This window comes from Pleurodeles waltl, chromosome 7 (assembly GCF_031143425.1).
Source record: "Pleurodeles waltl isolate 20211129_DDA chromosome 7, aPleWal1.hap1.20221129, whole genome shotgun sequence".
NCBI classification, from domain to species: domain Eukaryota; kingdom Metazoa; phylum Chordata; class Amphibia; order Caudata; family Salamandridae; genus Pleurodeles; species Pleurodeles waltl.
The window spans coordinates 803,352,660-803,378,412 of NC_090446.1; the positions used below are offsets into that span (position 1 = coordinate 803,352,660).

Genomic DNA, 25,753 nt, shown 5'->3' on the forward strand with positions numbered 1-25,753 from the left:
CTTTGACATTTTTTTCGTGGTTATTGATGCTAAAAAGTTTACCCCAAAAAGAAAGAAAGCCATACTTTACAGCAATTTAGGCTCTTAAGGTCAACAAATCTATGACCATTTACCTGCTCTAACACCCCTGTGAGATGGTGATGGATGGTATTAATACTTGAAAGCCATTGCAAGACTTAGAAATAAATTTACAGAGGAACCAAGTGTGCTGCTTGAAAGATTCAATTTTAATGACAGAAAGCAAATACAGGAAGAGTCTAGTGAAGAGTCTGTGTCTGCTCTCAGGATTCTTGCTGCAAAATATAATTTTGGAGTTACTTAAGACACTGTCATTAGGGATCAATTCATTTTTGGTTGCCATTCTAGGAGATCCAAGAATGCTTACTTAGCTTACATCATCCCACTTTAAGTGAAGTATTAGATACTGCTAAAGCCAAAGAACATTGGGGTATTTCTAGCAAATGTAATGCAGCCAAACCTGTTTTGCATGCATTAAGCTCTGTGCATGTTTTCCAAACAGTGAATGTTGTACACGGTAAAGATAAAAATAGTAGATTTACACAAAAAAGAATGATGGATATTGCTTTAGATGTGGTTCTAAAACACATGTTAATATTTATATCTCATCTCCGGCTTTGGGAAAAACATGTAATAAATGCCTTCAACTGGGACATTTTCAGGGAGTCTGCAGGAGTGCTGGGAGTGGTTCTCAAGTCAATCCTGTGGCAATTGCATTTATCATGGATGAATGTAATGAACCTTTTCTGTTAGAAAATGCTGTCCCTTGAATGATTAGTGGAGGGCAGGTCTTTTATAGCAAACTATTGCTTGGGAGGATTTGGAAATAGAGGCACAACAAAAGAGTGAACACTGATATGTTTATTGGCTCCCAGGTAATGCCATCTCATCAGTGACTATTGCTATTTCAATTATAGTCCACGGCAAAAAAGTAATCATATTAAAATTTATTGTGTTTAAATGTTTAAAAAAAACAAAAAATAAAAAACAGGCTGTGACTAGCTGTCAGAAGGTTGTGTGGCTAACTGTTGTTCATAGTCACATCAATCAATTTGGTTTCTTGACTAATCTAACCATTTTAATATTTATAAAAACTCTATAGGTTATCTGTAACTAACACGATTCTAGAAAATGTCAGGATTATTTCTTTTGATACAGGGTTTTTGCAATTTCAAACCATAAAGTAGAGTTTCGAATCATGACGCTAAAGCAGAAAGTTAAATATGTTAAAATTATTCTTTATTTAAATTAAACATTATGTTTGATAAAATATTTTAGTGCCCACCCACCCCTGCAAATATATAAAAATGTTAAGACAAAAAATAACACAATTACAAGTTATTCTTTCATGAACAATCATCAGCATGGCCATGGTTTAGAGAGGTGTTGCAAATAAGAATTCTCACTATGTGCTAAATGACAATATAAACCTCTAGGCTGTACCACTATATGGGATAGAACATGTTTGTATTCATTTGCTACTTAAGTACATTATTTGCTGAAAAAAGGGTTACACTTTAGAGTTTCACAAGGCACATCATTAGCAATTGCATTTTGATGTTTAATTAAAAATGACTTTAGATTTCGATGGGAAACTGTCGGGCACTGAGTTAACCACAGCAGGCACACATCCTATTAGATAGTCATCCAAATTTATAAGTGTTCCTTTGACCTAACACCACACGATGTTGGCATAAAACTGTGAAGAAAGTAGGTATGACAAGTTAAAATTCTCGACATAATATAACAGAAAATGCAGCAACACTGAAATGCAAACATTGTATTTGGATTTCTAACATTCTCCAAGATGTTATGGAAAACATAAAATGGTCCCTGGCCAGAGGCCTTACAAATTGAGGGAACAGGCAAAGCCACTGCCTTCAAAATGGTTGCATTTGAGGAGGAGATCTATTAGGTAGCGGGTATGAATGCAGAGAAATACAACAAAAAGGAAACAACATTTAGTACAACTAAAAAAGATCTGTGGACAAGTTGGCATTTCAGAAACACACAGGTCAGAACATTGGACACATTTAGCAGTGCTCAATCAGTTTTTTTAAAGAATAATAATAAAAAAATGTTATCAGGTTGCACAAAATGACTAAGGGCCTCATTACAAGTGTGGTGGACCGAGGACCGCCAGACTGACGTTGACGGTCAGACTACCATACTCCATTCAGTCGGACCACCCAATTACAACTTTGGCAGCTGGATCTGCCTAAAGACCGGCGTCCCCACCAGGATCATAGATCCCGATGGGGTCACGGCGGATGGCTTGTAACCAGCCATAACATCGCTGAACTCAGCCTGGTGGATTACAGTCCCACTTTCCACCAGCCTTTTTAAGGCAGGGACCCTGCCATCAAAAGGCTGGTGGAAAGCCAGCGACAGGGCCACAGGAGCTTGGGAAGTGGAGGTGTCCCCCTAACAAGCACACTCAGAATGCACACTGTCTGCGCTGCAGACAGTGTGGATTTCCTAGGGTGCTGGGGTGCTGGGATAGATCTCAATGGGATGCCGGAAGTTGGGCTTCCATGGCCGGTCAGCCTGATGGAAACATTGTAATGCAGACAGGGGGACACCACCAACATGGCAGTAGGATTCTCCCTGTGAGTTTGGCAGTCCCATGGTGGGACCGCCAAACTCATAATGAGCCCCTAAAATCTGAGGAACTATTAAAATTGATTTTTTTGTGGTCTGTGGTATACAAATCAATCTTTATTTCGTTTTATTCGGGTGAAATAAAAGTAGTGCGTTTTGATATTTAATCAAACAACAATTATCTGTCATATTTCCAATAATAGAGACTCCCAGTGAATGACAGTTCAGAGAGTGTTCCATGTGCATTGCCTTTGTCATTAGAGTACCATAGCAGGACATTTAAGAAGAAAAAATATGCTAGAGTTAAAGTGCACAGATGTGAGCATGATAATGACAAGAGCCAGTGGCCAGAATAATAACTAGTTGCCAGAAGGGTAGCAGAAAATGAAAATGAAAACTGAGAGCGTTGGTAGTGGAGTAAAATGGCTATGGGTTAGCAGGAAAATAATGAATAACAGATAGGGGTAGTAATAATGAGGCAACTTGATTTTGTGAAGGAAGAAGCACATCTTTTTAGGTGTAAGCAATGAAGGTAATAGAGTATATGAAAGTCAACACAAGGCCGTAGTACATTAGTGGCAGCATAACAATGTTGTTGTACAAAAAATATATTTGGGACACTAGTTGTTGAAGGGAAGAGATAAATGCATTATTCTGGTGGGACATGCACTGTCTCACATGGTGGAATTCCCTAAAAATGGAAATGATCACAGAGTTGAATTAAACTGGTGGCGAAGCCGGCAGGGAGATACATAATTTGTAATACTATTGAATGGTTGTTACCGTATTATACATAAGGAAACAGATCTAGAAATTAGCTGGATCACAGGGAAAATACAGCGCTACAGCAGAAAAGGGTAAGCAAACGGCAGTAACAAAAGACAGATGGGTAATCAATGCAGATGAGGAGATAGCATCAGAGTTTGGTGTCACAGGTCCTAAGGGAGAGGATGTGTTCACTGAGTGGAGTTTGAAAAGAGTGCCAGAGATGCTGCAGGAGTTTTGTAAAGCAGAGCACAAGTCTACATAAATGGCAGTAACTATTACTGCTCAGTGGTGGTCACAGCCAATTTATGATCGTTTGCTCTCAAATACAGGTTTGAATGAATACATACATGTGCATCGAAAGCAGTGGCATATTCTTGATGCTGAAATGACACCAAGCAACATTAACAAATGTGTGGTCGCTGACAAACTGGATACTGCAACAGTCCTCGACAATATATATATTCCAGGAACCGGTGAAAAAATGTGTCGATATTTTGTGGAGGAAAGTCACAGATTCATTGATAACTGTTCAAATGACTGCTCGTCAGGTTGTTTCAAGTCTTCTGATGCTCTCGAAGACAGCTGTAAATACAGAACAGTAGACAACTTAATGTTGGCAGAATGGAAACAGCAACAGCATTGATTGATTATTTAAGAGTTGTTCTACTTAGTGGATTTTTGTTAGTTATAAGAGCTATCCTGAGATTCACCAGGATTGATTATATGACTTCTTTGTCTCTAAAGCTCAGCTTGAAAGGTGGCACATCGTGGGAAAATATTGCTCATGTAAATACAATGACAGTCCACATATTATCATGACCTGTGAATGGCAACATGATGGAAGTTAACTCCAATTCAATTTATCAGGTGAACTTGTCTATGAACTGTAAAATAGAGTCTACAACTCATGCATGTCTGTAGGATGCGCTGTGGAACATCTGGACTCGCACACTTGCTCCATTGCCCTTCCACTCAAATTAATTTTGAGGTGGTGATATGAAAGGAAACCTCAAAAATAGTTATTTGCCTCTTTTATTTCCTATATGTGATTTTAATTCTTATATTCTTATATTAATCTTACTGTGGTAAAACTTCGAACATGGATAAAGATTCAAGTTGAAAGTAAACACACAGAGCACATAATGTATAATTTCTAAAACGTAGTCAGATGAATTGATAGCAAAGATAACAATGCCTGAAGCTAGGATAACATAAAATGACATTCCCTGAGGGCTTTGGAGGGTGTAATAAAGGACATCACTTTTGTTGTGCCCATGCCCCCCACATTGTTGATGTCTTATTTCTCTTGTCTCAGAATTATGTGCTCTTTACTACTTCAAAACATGTGATGTGCAATTGGAACTTCTTTTTATCTATCTTCCCCACAGGAAACTTGCAGCTAGCACCTAAAATGCACATATGTCATGTAAGCTTAAATGTGATACGTGCTATTCACAAAGTTAACTTCCCCTTGTGAGTTCTTAAACGCTTACACTTCTGAGAAATTTTACTACTTTTATTCTTTTATTCTATCCATAATTTACAGGTGTACAGCTACCCTCAACTTACATGCCTCCACACCCTGAAACATGGGATGGAGACAAATTTATAAGTGTAAGTTACTACTGCCTAAAAGAGCAGTAGTAAGTCCAGCACCACATATGAGCACCCACTATACTACAACATCCTCACATAAAAAATAATGGAAGCATGACTTAAAATAGACCCCCAAAGGAAATAATGTTAAATTAAATTAAATTATTTTAAAAGTGTTACAAAAATTTAATTTTTTTTTTACTTTAAAACAATATTTAAAAATTAATGTGGGTTTCAGTTTTGATAAAATATACCTAAACTACTCCTAATTAATTCTATACATCACTTTTAATATTTATTAATGCATGAAGCAACATATCACCTTTAATAATATTTAATGCATGAAGCAACATATAATTTCTTTACTTTAACCCCTTCGCTTCCAGACATTTTCCCCCTCAGGTGCCAGGCATTTTTTTGCCTCTATGGGGCAGTTTGCGCTTAGGCCTTCATAACTTTATGTCCACATTAGCTACCCATGCCAAATTTGCATCCTGTTTTTCCAACATCCTAGGGATTCTAGAGGTACCCAGATTTTGTGGGTTCCCCTAAAGGAGACCAAGAAATTAGCCAAAATACAGAAGGCTTGTGTTTTTTTTTTCCCTGGAAATGGCATCAACAAAGGGTTTGCAGTACTAAAATCACCATCTTCTGAGCTTTCGGAAACAGGCAGACTTGAATCAGATAACCACATTTTTCAACACAATTTTGGCATTTTACTGGGACATACCCCATTTTTACTATTTTTAAAAAATTTTGTGCTTTAAGCCCCCTTCCAGTTAGTGACAGAAATGGGTGTGAAACCAGTGCTGGATCCTAGACAGCCAAACATTTCTCAAAATAGACAAAATTCTGAATCCAGCAATGGGTCATTTGTGTAGCTCCTACAAGGTTTTCCTACAGAAAATAACAGCTGAAACAAAAATGTATTTGAGGTGAAAAAACAGCAATTTCTCTCCAAGGAGCTGCACCTTGCAATGGGTGTTCATTCTATACTGGGTCTACAGCAATTCATTTGCTGAAATATAAAGAGTGAAAAATAGGTATCAAGAAAGCCTTTGTATTTCCAAAATGGGCAGAAGATAAGTTGTTGAGAAGCAGTGGTTTTTTCACATCCCTGAATTCCGGGGTGCCCATACTAGCATGTGAATTACAGGGCATTTCTCAAATAGATGTATTTTTTATACACTTGTTCTGCTATTCTGTGTTCCCCCAAGTCCCCTGATAAAAATGGTACCTCACTTGTGTGGGTAGGCCTAATGTCCGCGGCAGGAAACGCAACATGGTCACATCACACTTTTACATTGAAAACTGACTTTTTTTGGGAAAGTGCCTCGCTGTGGATTTTGGCCTTTAGCTCAGCCAGCACCTAGGGAAACCTACCAAACCTGTGCATTTTTGAAAACTAGACACCAAGGGGAATCCAAGATGGGGTGACTGGTGGGGCTCTAACCAGATTCTGTTACCCAGAATCCTTTGCAAACCTCAATATTTGGCCACAAAACACCTTTTCCTTACATTTCGGTGACAGAAAGTTCTGGAATCTGAGAGAAGCCACAAACATCCAGCGTTCCCCCACGTCTCCCGATAAAAATGGTACCTCACATAAGTGGGTATGCCTAGTGCCCGCGAAAGGAAATGCCCCAAAACATTACGTGGACACAGCAAAATCATCAAATACAAAACTACCTGTTTTTGCGGTGCGGCACCTGCGTATTTGGTCCTGGGCTCAGCAGTCATACAGGACAACCTACAAAACCCAGACATTTCTGAAAACTAGACACTGGAGGGAGTCCAGAGAGGTGTGACTTACGTGGATCCCCTAGTGTTTTCTTTCCCAGAATCCTCAGCAAACCTCACATTTAGCTAAAAAATACAATTTTCCCCACATTTCTGTGTGGGATCACCGTACTGAGAAAAATGTTGTATCACCCAATGTTCCCCTTAGTCACACGGTAAAAATGATACCTCACTTGTGTAGGTGATTTCCAGCAAAATTGTAGGTTTGCAGGGCATTGTGGGTAAGCAAATAGTGCAGGGTGCTTGTGAAGCACACCACCCTGGACTCACCCTGATGCTTAGTTTTCAGATGTGTCTAGGTCTTGTGGATTTTTCTACATAGCAGCATCCCAAAGTCCAAAAAGTGCAGCTCTCACCATTCCAAGAGGGACAATTTTGAGTGTTAGCCAAGCTCTCATGGCCCACATGTAAAACCAAAACCCAAAATAATCAAATATCCTCTTGTTTGCCATGGGATAAGGTCCTTTAGTGTGTGGGCAAAGCCTGAAGGACTGTTACCCTCTTCAGCTGGCCAAATTGGTTGATAGCCACCACACCACAATTTTATTTTTAATTCCCTGGCTTCAAGTAGGTTTTCTGTCCCCCCGGGGGTGAATTGGGGCTAATTTCCCCATTTGCCCACCAGTGGGCAGAACAACCTTAGCCCCATTTATTTGGGGTGGGGGTATGGCCATACTCCTACCCTCTTTTTTTTAAAAAGAAATCTTCCTTGGTCTCTGGTGGGCTTTCTGCTCCCTATGGGGGCAGATGGGCCTTTAAAAAATAGTCCGATCTTCCCCCAAGGGACACAGATATGGCCAATAGTAATGTGCCCCCATGGGGAGCGACCCTTGCCCAAGGGGCTGCCTCCTAAAACAAAACACACACATATACACACACCAATCTCTGGTGCATAAGTGGTTTCTACCCCCCTGGGGACAGATCGGCCTAATAGAAATAAGCGGATCTGCCCCCAAGGGGAGCAGAAATGGCCTATAATAAATTTGCCCCCCAGGGGAACGACCCTTGCCTAAGGGGTCACTTTCCTTGTGTGAAATTGATGCAAAAAAAAAAATCCCTGGTGTCTAGTGGTTTCTGCCCCCCTTGGGGACAGATCGGCCTAATAAAAATAGGCCGATCTGCCCCCAAGGAGGGCAGAAATGGCCTAAAGACAATTTGCCCTCTAGGGGAGTGACCCTTGCCTAAGGGGTTGCTTGTCACATATAAAAAATAAAAGAAACAAAAAAAAAGATTCCTGGTGTCTACGGGTTTTTTCCTCCCCTGGGGGCAGAGCGGCCTAACTACAATAGGCCGATCTGCCCCTAACAGCCTAAAACAAATTTGCCCCCCCAGGGGAGCGACCCTTGCCTAAGGGGTCGCTCCTGTCACGTGAAACTGCCATAAAAAAATATCCCTGGTGTCTAGTGGTTTCTGCCCCCCTTGGGGGCAGATTGGCCTAATAAAAATAGGCCGATCTGCCACCAAAGGGGGCAGAAATGCCCTAAAAACAATTTTCCCTCCAGGGGAGTGACCCCTCCCCAAGAGGCCGCTACCCCTATTAAACAACATTCAAAATTAAAAAAAAATCCCTTGTGTCTAGTGGGCATTTCTGCTGCCTGATCACACTGCGATTAGCAGCAGAAATGCAGAGAGAGACATGAAAGGAGAGGAAAGGCCTTTCCTCCTCTTTCATGCCTCTCTCGTCCTCTCCACATGATCAGAAGAGAAATGCTTTTGCATTTCTCCTCTGGTCCACACTGGAAACTGAGCTTCCAACTCAGAGGGGGAAGCCTCTGATGATGTCGCGCGCTGACGTTATCAGATGCCACGGGGCTCAGGTTGGGTGGGGGTGGAAGGGGTAGTGATTCCCCTTCCATGTCTGCCCTGGGGAAGGGGGTGCTTATCCCTTGTGGGGAGCGCTAGCGCTGCCCCCGAGGGCCCATAGAAGGACAAGCTGGTCTTGACATTGGCACTGGGCAACTGTGGCCGATGGCGAGACAAGCTCGTCCTGGGCACCATAGGCGTTAAGTGCAACATTTTGTAGTTGCAAATTTGTTTGTTTATAAACCTTAAAAATATTTATAACTTAATTTAATATACTATAATTAAATAAATATTGAATTCAAAATTAAGTTAGCAGGGCTGTAAGATTTCTTTCTATTTCATTCTAAATATAAAATAAACCTATATAAAAAATTACAAAAATATTTAAGATAAAAATATTTAATTATTAGCCAACATCTCCCTATGGCAAAATGTTGGGAAAAGTAAAAAACGTTTATTAAACCTGAAACAAATTAGCAAACATATTTCTGTGTTAAACATTATTGTAAATTATTTTTATATCTATTAAATGTAGAAAAAAATGCCATGACATTAATAACTTTATTTAAATTCAAAATGTGATTAATTTGTATATATTATATTCAATTAAAATGTAAAAAACTATTCCCACTTACAGTAAAAATATATGTTTATTATTATGTATTAATAATTATTAAAAGGGATGTATACAATTAGTATAAAGTAATTGAAATATATTTATAAAAAGAATGTTTGATTATTTCTTACGTTCAAATAAAGTTATTAAAAAATGTTAATATAAAATACAAATGTATATTTTTTAACATTAAATTAAATGTAGTTATATTTTACCTAGTTTAAATAATTTAATTTAATTGAACAATAGTTCCTATCAGGTTTTATTTTAAGTCCCTACCTTGATTATTTTCTATGTTGTAGTACTAGTGGTTGGCCTTGTGTGATACTGGACGTACTCCAGCTCTTTGGTGAAGTAGATTTACTACTGTTTTGGGTCCTCATTGGTTGTAGGAACTTTGTAAATAGCAGCCGGCTTACTCTTTTATTGGAGGCAGTATGTTCCCCTTAATCCCCTCCTTAACCCACTTTACGTTTCCCTACACCCTACCCTGTAAGTAAGTACACCCCATTGTTCAATCAGTAATCCAAATCCTCTCTACATTTACTGCAAGGTAGTAAACCTACCTGTCTGAGGAGCTCCCTACAAGAAAGATAGAAGAAGTTAAAGTGAAGATTTACACTCCTATGTTTGTGCATGCCATTTTGTAAAACTTTATGTATATAATACTAAATATATTGCAAAGTGCTGTTTGTGAATAGATTTCTGCTTTCTGCTGCTGAACCAGTATTTTCTGTTGGCCATAAGACTCTGTGCCCTTTACCTCTGCTAAACAGAGGTAAAGCGTGTTTGTCTTCCCTTTAAAAATGATAACATTGACATATACATGATTGGTACATTTAATTTACTTGGATTTTCCTAGTATATGGTACTACCTGTAAATTGAATGCCACTACTGGGCTGCTGCACATATTGTACCACCCACTGAAGTAGCTCCTTAAAACATCTAAGGCCTGCAGTACAGTTTTAAACTATCATATTGATCTTCAAACATAAACCTTTTCCCAGGCTTAAACTTCCCTTTTTAATATTTATATGTCACCTCTAGAGTAGACCCTACATGCTCATAGGGCAGGGTGCATGGTATTCAAAATGTAGGACATGCATGTTTAATGTTTTACACATCCTAGGAGCAAAAAACCTCCAAAGTCGATTTTCAATGTGGTAAAGCCAGCCTCCCATAAACTAACATTGGTTTACCTTATTACATTTAGTGAGCGCTAAAATAAGTGTGGAAACAGCTAGAGAAATACCTCTTGTACTCATTTTACTTGTAATCTAAAATCTTCTTTAATGGCAAAGTCAGATTTTAAATTGTTGCTTTGTAAATGTCGCATTTAGAAAGCTGGCATTCCCCTGCCTAAAAGTTCTAGGGCCTTTCAGTGAGTGGTCAGTTCCTCTTGGATTAGTGAACCACTCCCACCTCCCTCCTGGAAGATGTGCCTTGGGACCAGATAATGGTCGCAGGGGACTGAGTGTAAAGGGAAGTGAGTCTTCCTGGCAGGATGGTTGAGAAGGAGCTGTGTCCTGATTACACTTCAAATTGAACCTGCCTCAGAACATACAAAGGAGCCTTACATCCATCCTTCTCCTGAGTTTTGTTTCACTAGCCAGGCTGAAACCAAACACGGGGAAGAGGGAGAAAAGACCAAAACTGGTTTATGAGGATAGACTAAGAGTTTGTCTCCACCCACAGGCTGGCACTGGGTTAAAAAATGGCACCCTCCCCTATGGAGCAGAAGACAGGCCTGTCTAGTGGAGGATGGGTTCTGCCATATTGAAACTGGATCTCCTGTGTAATCTTTGAGTAAGGCAAAATGGGAGTGCTGCCAAAGGAGGTGGGGAGACTGACGGAAAGTAGTTAGGATTAAGTGGTAGAATTTCTCAAGTCACTGGAGAGTGGACTACTAACACCACCTCCTAAGAACGTTCCTGGACTTGGGAAGGATTCACTTGAGGGACAAGGCCCTGCTGGAAGATAGAAAACTTATGGCCCCTGCTAGAAGAAGATACAAGAACTATCTCTAGTATTCAGTGACTTCTCACTCCTCGTGGTGCTGAGGGACTGGACATTCTCTACAAAGTGTTGGGCCGATTTGTTTATTTGCTTTTAGGACACAAAAATCAGAAAGACTCTTGACTCCATTGGCACCAGCTGACCACAGGGGGCCGGACCTTGCAGGAGACCTACTCGGAGAGAGACTTGGGGCCAGATATTTAAAACTATTTTGTAGAAGCAAAGGGGCTGATTCACAGAATCGGCTTGCTTGTGACTGCATAAAAGTATTTTGGTATGTATGAATTCCAAATTGTGATTTGATAAAACATTACTGAAACGCAATTTGAAATTGCGAATGCATACTGATTCAATATTTAGAAATACTGAATGGGATGTATTAATATTTAGAGACTGAATTTTGGTTGCAAAACATTAATATTTTACTGACAAGTTAAATGAGGTGGTAACCCATTTGCAAATGGAAAGGGGTCCCCAGGGTTAGCGCTGGTGGAGCCCAGTGCAACAATCTTTGGTGGGATCTCCATACCCCAAAACTTTTTCTTCAAGAATTCCCTCACCACCACATCCCTCATCTCTCCATAGCCCCTCTTATACATACATTCAATTTGTTTTATAGCGCTACTCATACCAGTGTGGAGTGTCAGAGCACTTTACATCACACATACATTATACAGAGCCAATGAATCATATGTATGTGAATCAGTTATATGAGACAATGAGGATTACAAGGTGTAGGAGTTACATGCCACCAAAACTAGCAGGCAGCATATTTTAAGAGTGTTTGATTTGGAGGAGCACAAACTCAGGATTGAAACATACCACAGTGGCTGGCTTTACTAATAAGAATGTATTTCTACCCAAATGAACCCCATTTGTGCAACATTAGGATAATGAAAGACAGGGAAAAACATAACTTTCTAACTTATATCATGCACTTTGCCTGTAGCTATTTGATGACACTTCAGCTGACTATTTTATATTAAGGTTGTAACTTATTAACAGCAAGTAACAAAAAGATTGCTGTGACAAAAGCAGTAACCAACTGGGTGGTCCACATAAAACACAGTTTGGTGATTTGCGTGGTACTACCACTACACAAAACGGGATCTCTGTCCAGGGGGAACATTAATCACCAAAGGTCTCTTGACATTGTTGTGGCTGCCTGAAAACCTGGTGGACACACTAGAAAATCTGCAGCAGGGTGTTATTTCTAAGCAAAGCACCGTCCCAAAAACAGGGCTATGTCCAACTACACCATTCGCACTGTCTTAGACCCAGCCCTGGTCCAACCGACCACTGCCTGCTCTTAGAAAATGAAACTTAAATGTCCAATTTTCTTTAGTTTTTTAAAAAGCATCTTGTTCCTTTAAGGAAAACAGATGGCATTAAGCAAATAAGATTGCTTTTTTTGAAAAGCAATTGCAGATGTGATGTCTACTGAACCGTGCGGGCCACCATTTCTGTGATAGCCATCAGTCTTAATGGGTCACAAACTGCAACCTACCTCATTAATATTCATGAGGTAGGTTGAAGTGTGACCCACTAGGAATTGCTGTTTAATAGTTGCACACAAAACAGTAGCAAAACCACATTTGCTCTGCTCAAAGCTTTTTCCATAGGGAAAACAGGTTCAGTGGGATCTTGTGTAAAGGTATCCGGCATCATGGAGCGCTGCCCAGCAACAGCTTCCAGCTTGCCCAGCTGGAGATTTTTGACCTTCAGAAAAGTGAATAGGCCAGAATGTAAATCCCTGGACCAGAGTGAGGCAGCAAATCATCTGACAAATGAAGCACACTTAGTAGCCACAAAATCTGGCTTTTTTTCCCACTCTGTGGGTTTGGTACAAAAAGCAATGGCTTTTGTAGGAGCTCAACAATGACACATCCGAATTTAAGTGGAAGATTTGAACTCACGTTAGGGTGTAACTTATATTTTAGCTGGCAGCCCATTTCCCTGCCGGATGACAGAGTAAATTACTCTATTCCCCTGATGGAGGTGCCGCCTGTCTAATTTAAAAATAGAAGCCAAGCTGGTGGTCACTTCTAAAGCATTGGCAGGAACCACTGTGATTCCTGCTAGTGCTTTTTGCAGTGTGGTCCAGACCTCCATCAACATGGAGCCTTGCACCAAACTGTTTTCTTTTTTAAAAAAAAAGACATTTCTGAAGTGGGATTTTATTTCTGAAAATAAAAAAGAAAATACTGCCATCACCATGGGGGAAGAATTTAGCAGTTTTACTGCCCCTTACTGCCAGTGTTCTCCTGGCGGATAGGGTCAGTAAAAACTGACCTCTAATTCCTTCCATGTAAATCACGTGGGCAGAATTAGAGATCTGCCTCCCACTGGCCTTACTCAACAGGTCCTTCGGAGGGGGTTTATTTATGTTGGAGATGGAGTAGTCTCTGCCACGATTAAACCTGTGGTTCACGTGAATTTAAATCTGTCGGGGGAACCGCTATGTTGGCGGGGAGGGAAGGCCATCATCTTTGCACTAGATTTCAATCTCAACTAACATATAAATTAGGCCCTGAGTCTGAAGCCAAAAATGTTGACAAGGAAAACCCATTTGGACTATCTGACCCCTACTGCATTGCGGTTGGAATGCTATCGCTTCTATGTCAAAGTCAGCAACAAAGAGTAACTTTGTGCTTTACATCTGCTTGATGCTTTTTGTTTGAAACATTTAACAATTCATGTTTCCCATTCTCCTTAATCTATGTCCTTTTTCTATTCTGGTGTCATTTCATTAGGCTTTTCTCTATTTCTGAAAAATTGTAAAGAAATGTCATTGTGTTGTGTTATATACTTTCAAATATTTTACTACTTGATTTTCACAAACAGTTTTCTCAGAACTTTGTTTTGACCTAAATGGATTGTGTTTATTAAGTTTGTATGGGTCCCACATGCCAAGTTGTTAACTCATTTGCTGACAAATGGGCACCCCATACTTTTTAATAGCACTGCAATGTGATGTTAGTATATGCTTTTGAACTATTCAAATGGTAAATAACCATTACAACAAGAACTATTCCTGGCAGTTTGTGGGGCGGGAAGGATTTCAGTTACACTCTGCGGATTCACAGGGTGATTAGTGCTTGCTGATTCACATGGAGATTAGTGCTTTCACAAGTAAGCAACATGAGCAATGGGACAAACACAAATGGACAAGGAGGCACCATTGCATAAGTCACAACGTGTATGAGAGACAGAAATAAGGGAGACAGGATAGATGAATACACACATACACCATTCATGGACCATGTACATAGATTTCAGGAAGAAAAGTTTTTTCAGAAGTTCACGGACAACCTAGGATAACTACACATGAAATAAGGGTTACCTGAATAGAATAATGTATTTCTCACAAAAGGATTAAAGGAAACAGTTTGAGTGTTTTGTACTTTGCTTTCTTAAGCCATTTAAGAATCCATTAAACTGTATAAGATCATAGATTATTGGCATATGGTAAAGAATCCAACTGGGAATGGGCAATTATCCACTGGTAACCAAGAGACAATTTACAAAAGTGCCCTGTGAGTATAGCAGGTATTTTTATCTGCTAATATAGAAGGGCCTGCTGATACCTCCGCAAATCCTTCTTAGGCAGTTGTCATTTTCTTGTCCTAAAGTTTTGATGCCTGCAGCCTGCTCCTGGGTGACATAATTAGGTGTAATTGGCAGTTGACCTTGTGTATTCCTCTCAAACAGCCACACAATAGAGGAGCTATGTGTTTTTCAATCGGCTTTCTCTGGCAGGATGGGGGTGTGGAGCTTTGCACAGCCCTATTTGTACTTCAATAGGTTGTTCCTTTCTCACACAAAGAACTTCAAACTAGCCTTTTATTTGCCTGCCGACAGGAGCCAGTACAGAGAGACAAGAAATTCAGACACTTATTTGAGAAGAAGTCTCAAGATGTTTCTACCACTTCAAATGGGACAGCAGGAATGAAAATAGGACCCTCACACCCACTCTTCTGTTCACTCCTAGACAAGGACTCTAAGAGGACTGCTTGCTGCTGTGGCCTGCTGTACACTTCAGAAGAAGCTTTGCTGTAGCAAGAAACACTGAACTGATGCCTGAAGCCTGCTCAGAGCACCTAGAGGGCTGCCCTGCTGCTTGACGCCTGCTCTTCTACTGGAACTGAGGACTTCCAGAGTGACTCCATGGACTATTTCGCTGGCCTGCTGATCACAGATTCAGGGACAGAAAATACCCCTATCACCTTGAACCTGAACCTGGACCCTGCCTGAGTGAATCTTGTCCCTCTAAGTGTTGCCTCTCCAGACCTGGACCCTCTGAAGTTGTGCTATTGGTGCCCAAATAGCTGATATACAAAACCTGAGTCTTAGAGAATGTTTGCCCAAAAAGCGCTCTTAATTCACTGTTAAAATTCTGAATTTTTTGAGAATATGGTATAAGTTTTGTACTGAAATTATTTGTATAAATAATGATTTTTATATGCCACCCATAACCGATAATGAAATAAAAAAGAATTCCTCCCCTTATAAATATAAAAGAAATTATCTCCCACCTGTTAAAATTGAAGTTGATGCTGAGCGTGCTATCCAAACCTGCGTAAAAAAGGTGTCAGTCGATTGCAACATGCAATGCAGCTTCCGAACATTGAGATTGTGGTAAGAAAATGGGTTGTTGGTTGACCCCTCGTCAGTCAGCACCCACAATCCTTGTAAGGATTAAGGCACAAGCAAACTCCAAATTATCCTATGCTCAACCCCCTGGTAGCTTGGCATGTAGCAGTTAGGCTTAACTTAGAGGCATTGTGTAAAGTATTGGAACAACATTTCAAATAGCAGCACATTGACAACACACCAGAAATGGAGCTCACAACAGTATTAGAAATATAGAGTGATTTTTATTTAATAAAACAAGACTGAAATGACAAAAATCCAATTGGTAGAACTGGGGATATTGAATTTTAGAGATTCTAAAGAAAATAGCACCAGAGGACGTGCAGCGCCAACTGTGGATATCTAGTTGCGAAGGACCAGGACAAAGTCACAAGTTCAGACTGACTGCGATGAAGCGTGAGCTAGGTACAGGGCCCAAGTTAGGCCCACTGAGCTCAGTACCTTAAATCCTGGTTTGAGGTGTGTTACTTGGATCCATATTGGTGATGCGTCAAGCAGCTGAATTGAAGCGATGGTTTGAGATGCAGTGAGGCTGTAGTGTAATGTCCTTTTGTGTTGACATTGAGTATCCTGTAGATGAGGGCTTGATATCTGAAATCTGGAGTCGGGTATTTGTCATGCAGTCAGGGCAATGCGCTGGTTCTGAGAAGCTGAGATGCAGAGTTCAGCATGATCGTTAAGTCCTCCATCAATAAGAAATGCCAGAGCCTACACCAAGGATGCATCTCTCAGGATGGTTCAGAGGGTGATGATAGTCTGTGGAGGTGATGCATGTTTTTTCAATGAGTCTAATCCATGGAGCAGTGGAGATGCGTTGGTTCTGCTTGTGGTTGTGCTGCACAACAGAGGAGATGAATCAGTTCTGCTGCATCCAAAGAAGCTGGCAAAGCACCTTAGGCCCACTTCCAAAGGGGCCAGGACTAAGAAGGCACTACTTGCGAGGGTAGACTCACAGATGGCAGAGTCCAGGAGCAGACGCATAGTTGTTGGAAGCCTGTTGTGTCCCTGAGGCTTCAGATCAGGAGGCAGCAACAAGCCCTTGGAGTCACTCATGGTTCAAAAGATGCAAGTCTAGTCCATCTCACACGGGCAAGAGGGCTTCAGGCAGCAGGTCAGCACACCAAACAGGAGTCCAGCAGAGTGCAGTCCGGAAGAGTGGCAGTCCTTCATCAGCACCCCTGTCCTTCTTCCTAATTGAGTGTCCACATGTCCAGAAGTGTACTGAAGATTTGGGGGGTCATTCTGACCCTGGCGGCCGGTGGCCGCCAGGGCCACCGACCACGGGAGCACCGCCAACAGGCTGGCGGTGCTCCCACGAGCATTCTGACCGCGGCGGTTCAGCCGCGGTCAGAAGCGGCAAGTCGGCGGGCTCCCGCCGACTTACCGCTGCTCGGGGGAATCCTTCATGGCGGCGGAGCGCGCTCCGCCGCCATGAGGATTCTGACAGCCCCTACCGCCATCCTGTTCATGGCGGGAAACCCGCCATGAACAGGATGGCGGTAGGGGGTGCCGCGGGGCCCCTGGGGGCCCCTGCCGTGCCCATGCCAATGGCATGGGCACGGCAGGGGCCCCCGTAAGAGGGCCCCGCAAAGTATTTCAGTGTCTGCCTTGTAGACACTGAAATACGCGACAGGTGCAACTGCACCCGTCGCACCCCTGCAACTACGCCGGCTCAATTCTGAGCTGGCGTCCTCGTTGCGGGGGCATTTCCTCTGGGCCGGCGGGCGCTCATTTGGAGAGCGCCCGCCGGCCCAGAGGAAATGTCTGAATGGCCGCCGCGGTCTTTTGACCACGGTGCGGTCATTTGGCGGCGGTACTATGGCGGACGGCCTCCGCCGTCCGCCATAGTCAGAATCACCCCCTTGGTGTCTAACATTCAGTGTTTATACCCAATTGTGCTTTTGAAGTGGGGGGAGAAGCTTTTAGATGGTCCCCTGTCCTGGCTCCAGACTAACTACAGGGCATAGACAGCCTTTTTTGTGGAGGCAGGACACGGTTTATTCAAGTGTAAGTGAGGCTGTGCCCTGTTCCTTCCTCCCATCTTGCCAGTGGTGGCCCATATAGGCACACCTAAGCTTCCTATTTTGTGTGGCTTTCTAGGAGGAATAGGCAAAGCTCAACTTTCAGCTACACCCAGTCATGCGACCAGATAATGGCTAGAGCTACTACATGGCTATGGCAAGAAAATGCCAACTTATAAGGTGCCATTTTCAGAATTACAATTTAAAATCTGACTTCTTCATAACATAGGATTTCAACTTGTGATTCCAGAGACAACTAACATGAACTGGTTTTCCATCAATATGTGCAACATTTGCAACTCCAATGATGTCCTATGTTAGAGATAGTAGTAGTGAAACATGAAGAACTTTTCACTATAAGGGCATGTGAAACTTAAAAGTACATGTCCTACTTTTCAAATACCTTGCACCCTGCCCTCTGGGCTTTCCAGGGCCTACCATAGGGGTATCTTATATGTATTAAAAAGGAAGGTTTGTGTCCAGCAAATGGTTTATTTTGTCAGGTTGAAATGACAGTTTAAAACTGCACACAGGCTCCGTGATGGCATGCCTGAGACATGTTTAAAGAACTATTTAAGTGGATGCCACAATCAGTGCTGCAGGCCCACAAGTGGAATTTAAGTTACTGGCCCTGGTTACGTGTAGTACCATTTTACTACAGACATATAAGTAAATTAAGTATGTCAATTGGCTATAAGCCAATATTACCACGTTCTAAGGAGCAAGCACAAGAAATTTAGCTCTGAATAGCAGTGGTAAAGTGCACGGAGTCCTAGGGCCCGCAAAAAAGAACTTGGCAAAAATAGGAGAAGGAAGGCAAACATTTTGGGGTGACTCTGCTGAGAGGGCGTGGTCCAACAATGATGTAAACTTTAACTTGTTATAAATATATCTGTTGCTACTGATTGTGACAGGGCCTTTCATAGGACCCCTATGTCCCGTGAGTAGTAGCTGACAGTGACGTGAATAAAATGCATATGGCAGCCTTTTGGTACTACATAGTATACATGTGTCAAGGCAATTTCCTACTAACTTACCCTTCCTCTAAAGAACTGATTAATTTTGCTTTTCTTTACTGATTTCCTTTCTCCCTCATATGATTCAAAACTTTGCTGACTCAATCTGCGGGAGGTAATTTCATCCTCTGATGCTGGAATATTCACAAGTGAAAGACGTATCCCTGAGGGGAAACAAAAGTAACAATCAGATTTTATGCACAGTGGCATTACAAACTGATAGCTGAAATGGAAGGTAGGTGCGTGACACAAGTCAAATGTCACATTTGTAATGCATTTTCATTACAGACGCAAGTTCAAATATGGCCACTATAAATGGAATAAAGTACCCGTGCAGTATATTAGGAAGACATTTCAAGTCATTGAAGAGTTCCATTACCATGTAGAGGAACACGTCAAATTCCTTACCTGGAATAGTCGGCATGGAACGACTTGCAAAGCTCATTTGCTTGAGCACTGGTGATTTTTGAGGTAGATCCGCATGTTCTGACAGGTTTGTGTCACTCATAAACTCATGCTTCCGAGAGAGCTGAAAAAAAAAGACAAATTATTAAATTTAAGTCCACCAGCCACTTTATCCAAAATTCACTTTATGTATTTTAAATTGTGTCAAGATAGTTTCCTTAGCCTTTGACGCTATAACCAGGTCTGTAAATCATGGATTTTCTAATACTGGTATTTCATCATTAACTGCGATGATCACATGCGTTGTGGGAGTGGACATTTTAGTTTACTTTATTTTGCCAACAATTTGCAAGCACATACTTTGCAAAACCAGTGAATTTGACTGACAACACTTATCTAACAATGCCTAAAAAGGCATCAGAAGACAGCAATAGCAATAGATTACACCACAAATAAATCAGTGTAATAAAAAATCATCAGATTGAAGCTCCTAGATCAACCTTGGGGTCTATCTTAAAATAGAACTATGACCAGCTGTTCGAAATTCACCTAAGGATGTTCATTTGTGAGAGGTGGTATTTGTGTCCTCTGACTGATGAGCATTAAGTACCAATATGTTCCTTTTGCAGTATGCCGAGATGTGGGGGGGTCACTTTTTGTGTTTTAAAATACAAGTTATTCAGAGATCCAATATTAAAACTCTTAGGGTAATTTAAGGGAAATGTGGACTCCCTTGTCATCGCCCATCCAACTGGTAGTAAAACTCTTTATTATTTCACTATGCTCTTTTCCTAGGTGCCTTTCCTTTGGATCCCTTAACCACAATCATAGCTGTATCCAGCAACTCCACTGTCCCTTGCCACAGACCATTTAAATAGAAGCCTATTTTCCACTGCCAGGAAATAGAAGTGGAAAAGAGAAACTGTAGACACTTTTATGTCATGGATGAGTAATAATAACACACAATGTCACCAGTGATTACATGATTGCAGTAATACCCTATTTAATCTATGTGTTCAAAGAATAAAATCTGCTGCTATTGAACTAAATATTAATAGATATGGCAAATAATATTTGTGGTGTTGAAGGGCAGGTATTGCTGCAAACATGCTATGCTTTATCAAACTTTTCATTTCTATGAGGTAATCTGAGATTCAGCTACTTAAAGGAGTCTCTCCCTTTATTCACTGACTTAGCTAGCAGTGTCATGTAAGTATTAAGCACATGTGGAAAGGGAAAAAATCCTACCAAGTACACAACAATTCACAGCTCTTAGGAAACAAACAAATGAGGAGCTAATTGTACATCTGTAACAGACGAAGGAGATGGGTCTGGATTAATATGTCGATTATTTACTGCTAGCATTCGTTGTTGTAATTAACCCATCCTTATTCCAGGACTACATTCCACCCTTCTTTTGTGAGACTCTTAAACCATGAGTGTTTATTGGCATGCAATATTTAACAGCAGTGTTATGGGGTATGTGCTCACATTGTGGTACTTCATGCCCAGGGGGAAAGGCTTAAAGGAAAGAAAAGGATGTGGTGGGGGTGAAACACAAAGAATATGGAAAAGGGTGTACCAGCAGGGTGAACACCTCAAAATATATATCCTGGGATGAGAACTTGTGAATCAGATCAACGAAGATTACCAGCGAGTAACCCAGGTGTAACACCAACATTGGCTGGTCCTTGAGTTCAGAGCTTATGCATTACTTCTAATACCTGCTACAAAAAAGACCATCTTCTTAAGTACTAAGGCCCATATTTACAAGCGGCCTGCACCACTGGTGCGTCACTTTTTGAGAGTCACCGGTGGCGCAGGCCTTACACCCATATCTACAAGGCCACGCAAATCCACTTTGTGCTGTTTTACATGGCCTTGTAGATATGGAGCAAGTCAACGCAGTGCAAGTCACTGAGTTGCTTGACTTTGCATCAGGGAGGTGTTTCCATGGGTGCTATGTGGGTGTTCACATGCAACATCCATGGATTTTGACACATTTCCTGATTTGTAAGGTTTTATAAACCTGGGAATGTGTCAAAAGAGGTGGCATAAAAGTGATGTAGCGGGTAGAAATATCTTTATTTCTCCCCGTTTTTTCCTCTTTCTATGTGTGCTGCAGCAGCACACACAAAAGGAGGAAATTGTCTCCATTGATTGTTTTTGTGCAGGAAGGTGTCCCTTCCTGAAAAAAAAAAAAAAGAAAATCATCCCGCAATGCACCATGGTGCAAGGGTGCCTGCATTGGCGCATGGCAGCAATTTGTGTGCCAGCACAGGGGGAGAGGACAAAAATGCATTTCTGCCATTTCCTCGAGAGCACTTGGTGATGTAGCAAGGCATTTGCTTCTCCGCCCTGTGCCATGGGCCTTGTGAATAAAGCCCTAAATGTTGTTGGAGTATACGCGCAAATATACTTCTTAGAGAGGCTTGTGGCAGTCTCCTGAATTAGTATGACTAGAACTGGCAAAAGGCCCTCAGAAGAAGCACTTTTGCTCTGAAACTCCTTCTTGGTCTCCACAACTGCTCAGGGTTCTCTTGTTTTTCCAGGTTTTTCCAGGTATCCTAAGCCCCAAAGCAGCTCCAATTAAGGAAAAAGTTGAAGACTCACCTCTTTAGAGAGCACTACCCACAATGCATTAAGTGCCTAATTATGGCCTTGGCAGATGGGATATTCCACCAGTAACATGACGGATACCCTGTCCGCCATATTACAGAATCCTTTATATCCTATGGAACTTGTAAAACGGCAGGCAGGATATCTATCACATTTGTGACAGAGTATCCCATCCGCCAAGGTCATTCTCAGGCCCCAAATGTCCACAACTCTTTCATTGCTCCGCTGACTTTTGTCTGGGTTTGCGCTATAGAAATAACATATACAAACACCCAAAAGCTTTACTTTGCCTCCAAAGAGGCTGGCAACAATAGGGCTCTATTATGACTTAAAGCTAGCACAAAATGCCACTGTGGCTGTGCATCATCTTTATGAGACCTTAACACAAAACAAACATCGGAATTGTACTTTCGATTTGAAGACATTCTGAACTTGAGATCTATGCTCTGTAGTACATTGCAAAGTATGCCTTTGTACTAACGGTTGCTTCCCAGTTAAATACTGTAGCTTGTTTGACTCACCCGATTTGCTACTTCCAGGGTAAATTCATGTCCTGATTTTTCGCTGGTGATGATCGCACTGCTTCTTTTCTTTGCTCGCTTCCTCGATCGCCTCAGTTTAACTCCTTGTTCTGGGTAAATCTGCAGCATCTTGTCAGTCTCCGCTTTAATAGCCTTTGGCCCCGGAACTTCCGACTCAATACTACGGTAAAAATAGCAGTTCAACAACAGAACACTCTGACAGAATGTTTCCCTATTTTGTTTAAAAGCCCATAAACGTCTCTGTGGATTTATTAGCTTCCACTATCTCTGAAGCTATGCTAATGTGCTCACTGGAGTAACGCACAAAGAAATCTACATAACTATGCTTCAGAATGATGGTGCATGCTCAGACATTGATTATTATCACTAAGCAGATACTTTAAGCCATCAGTACCGAGCATCCACACCACAAATAACGCATGTGTTTATTACCAATAGGGCCCAGCAATATCTAAGCATGCACTCACAGCATATGGTATGACATCTGTTAAAAGTGTGGGTTAATTATAAGTCATGTGATAAGAACAATGTGTAGGTTTTCTGTAACACTGTAACTATGCTGTTGTGCTATTTCCCTTCAAAATACCGCACTCTTAAAGCATCAGTGATCTAGTTTCTTCATGGTGAGAAGGTGGGGTCACCAGTTTAAAGGTTTTCGAGACTTCAATTAGTGCATTTGTTTGTTCTAGTGCTGTTAAAATAAACCGGGGGAGTTGTAAGCCTCGACTTCCAGGACAGTAGTCTAATTAAAACCTCCCATAAGGTAGGCTGATGTAAATTAACTTTATTGAGTATTTTCTATTTTTTACCATATGCAAAACACATTTCTTCCTATCTGGTTTACCCTCTGACAATCCAACATCACATCGAAAATAAAAACATTAAACATATATATACATATATATATATATTTTTTTTCACATCAATGCGGCCACCAGCAGCGACGCCCTCCTCAGTTGGTGCGATGCACGAAGGATGACTGTGCCTTCAATTAATTTGTTAATAAAATCTCATGGCAGCGCACTCCGTTAAGGATTCTTCATATATTTACGAAGTTTATTCAGTGCAACAAACAAAAAACGACGCGTTATGACTAAAAGTCTTCTTCTCGGAGTCCTTTCTCTCTGTCACTATTTATAATTTTATCGTTACCAGACTTTCACAATGCATCATGGACATTGTAGTGCAATGTAATCCACAGCCAACAAACCAATATTTTTCAATAAATCAAAATAACATGATCTTCAATAGTATATCAATATATGTGCCTCAATTCACATATACACCAACTCAACATGATTTTAATGAGAAAGGGGCACTCCATATATGTAATAAATATACCCTGAATCATGAATCATCATTCAGCTTGTAAATGGTAAGTAATTCCTACACAGTCATTTGGAATTCAATTACTGAATAGTATACTTGATTAAAACATGGCCAGTTATTTAGGGCCGTATGTACAAACACTTTTTCCCATAGACACAGAATGGGTAGAAACCTTTGCTACATCTGGCGCTTAGTTCTAAAGATCAGTTCTAAATATCATATTAGATATCATCATGCTTGTGATCACTGAAACAATATTTTTTATCCTCATTATCCCAAATATTTTTCAAAGATGTACAAAAAGTTCCTCATCATTATTCATCCCAAACGGTATCTTTGTTCTCATCTGAATAATGTATCTGGATTCCAATTGCTTTAATTTTCAAATTCTATCACCGCCTCTTTTGTGTTCTGGAATATGATCTAAGCCAAAATACCTTAAAGTTTTCCAATCATTATTTCCATGCATTTTAAGATGTTTAGTTACAGCGTAGGTTAAGTCATTGTGTATAATTACTCTGATGTGTTCTAAGATTCTCCTTCTAAGCATCCAAATTGTGCTACCCACATATTTTAAGCCACAATGGCACTCAATCACATATACAGTGAATTTAGCATTACAAGTTATTCTGTGTTTGATATGTATGTCAACTCCATTAAACATTTTCACAGACTTCATTGATTTTCCAGTCTTGCAAGCTTTGCAAATTACTGCATTTGACAAAACCCTGCTGTTGTTCTGTTAGCCCGGATTGTTGGTTTTTTAAGGATAAGTGGCTTTTAACTATATGATCCTTAACTGACGGTGCCTTCCGGTATCTAATCATCGGCCCTGAGCCTATCTTGGGTCCCAAATCTGGATCCCTACATATCACATGCCATGGTTTACATAATATGTTCTTTATCAAGCCACTTTCTTTAGTATAATTCATTACCATTCTCACTCTGTTTTCATCTGATGACTTTTTTCTTATGCTAGAATGCTTTGAGAATAATAACTCATCCCGATTGATAGTTTTCTTTCTTTCTAAATTCTTAACTAACATTTTTTGATGGTATCCTCTTTTTCTAAACCTTAATATAGTATCTTTATATTTTGATTGTACTTCCTTTTCACTAGAGCAATTTCTTCGCATTCTGATTAATTCACCATCTGGAAAACTCTTTATTAAAGATTTGGGATGGAAACTTTTCCCATGTAATGTGCTATTTGTTGCAGTTTCCTTACGAAAGACTGTTGTTTCTAGTTTATCATTCTCAATGTAAATTGTGATATCCAAGAAATCAATCCACGTTTTACTCATATTACATGTGAACTGTAATCCTATGTCATTCCTATTTAAATTTGAAAAGTATGTCTTAAATTCTTCCTGTGAGCCATGCCAGATGATGAACAAATCATTAAAAAAACATACTCATAAGGGCATTTTTTCCATATATGCATCATCTGTTTTGGTCCATGCTACTTCTCTCTCCCACCACCCCATTACTAGGTTGGCATAATTTGGAGAAAGGGAAATACCCAATGCTGTCCCACACATTTGTTGATAGATCTCATGATTAAATATGAATATATTGTTTTTAAGACACATATCTATCATAGAAAGTGGCATTTTTGAATGCTCTAATTCAGCGATATTTCTTTGCCTTAAAAGATATTCACACGCTTTTAAACCAATATCATGATTAATAGATGTATACAGAGAAACTGCATTAATGGTGACCAGTAAGTATTCATCATTCCAATTTACATTTGTCAAAATTCTCAATAAATCTCCTGAATCCTTTTATATGAATTCAATGTCATTACAATGGGTGCCAAATAAAAATCTACATAATCAGATACTCTGTCATAGACTGAGTCACATGCAGAAACAATTGGTCTGCCTGGAGGATTAGTCAAGGATTTATGTATTTTTGGTAAGAAATACATTGTTGGTAAAGTTGGA

At 40.5% G+C, this 25,753-nt stretch overlaps 1 protein-coding gene across 1 annotated transcript in view; it reads right to left on the bottom strand.

The window, feature by feature from the left end:
- Positions 1 to 1,242: 1,242 nt before the first annotated feature.
- DOCK2 (dedicator of cytokinesis 2) overlaps positions 1,243 to 25,753 on the bottom strand; it is a 2,133,690-nt gene continuing 2,109,179 nt past the window's right edge. The window contains exons 49-52 of the mRNA XM_069199340.1: positions 22,455 to 22,635; positions 19,318 to 19,438; positions 18,931 to 19,073; positions 1,243 to 3,969 (exon numbers count right to left, since the gene is read on the bottom strand). Coding sequence (XP_069055441.1) covers positions 3,895 to 3,969; positions 18,931 to 19,073; positions 19,318 to 19,438; positions 22,455 to 22,635 — 520 coding nt within the window. The 3' untranslated portion in view covers positions 1,243 to 3,894. The remainder of the gene's footprint in view (positions 3,970 to 18,930; positions 19,074 to 19,317; positions 19,439 to 22,454; positions 22,636 to 25,753) is intronic.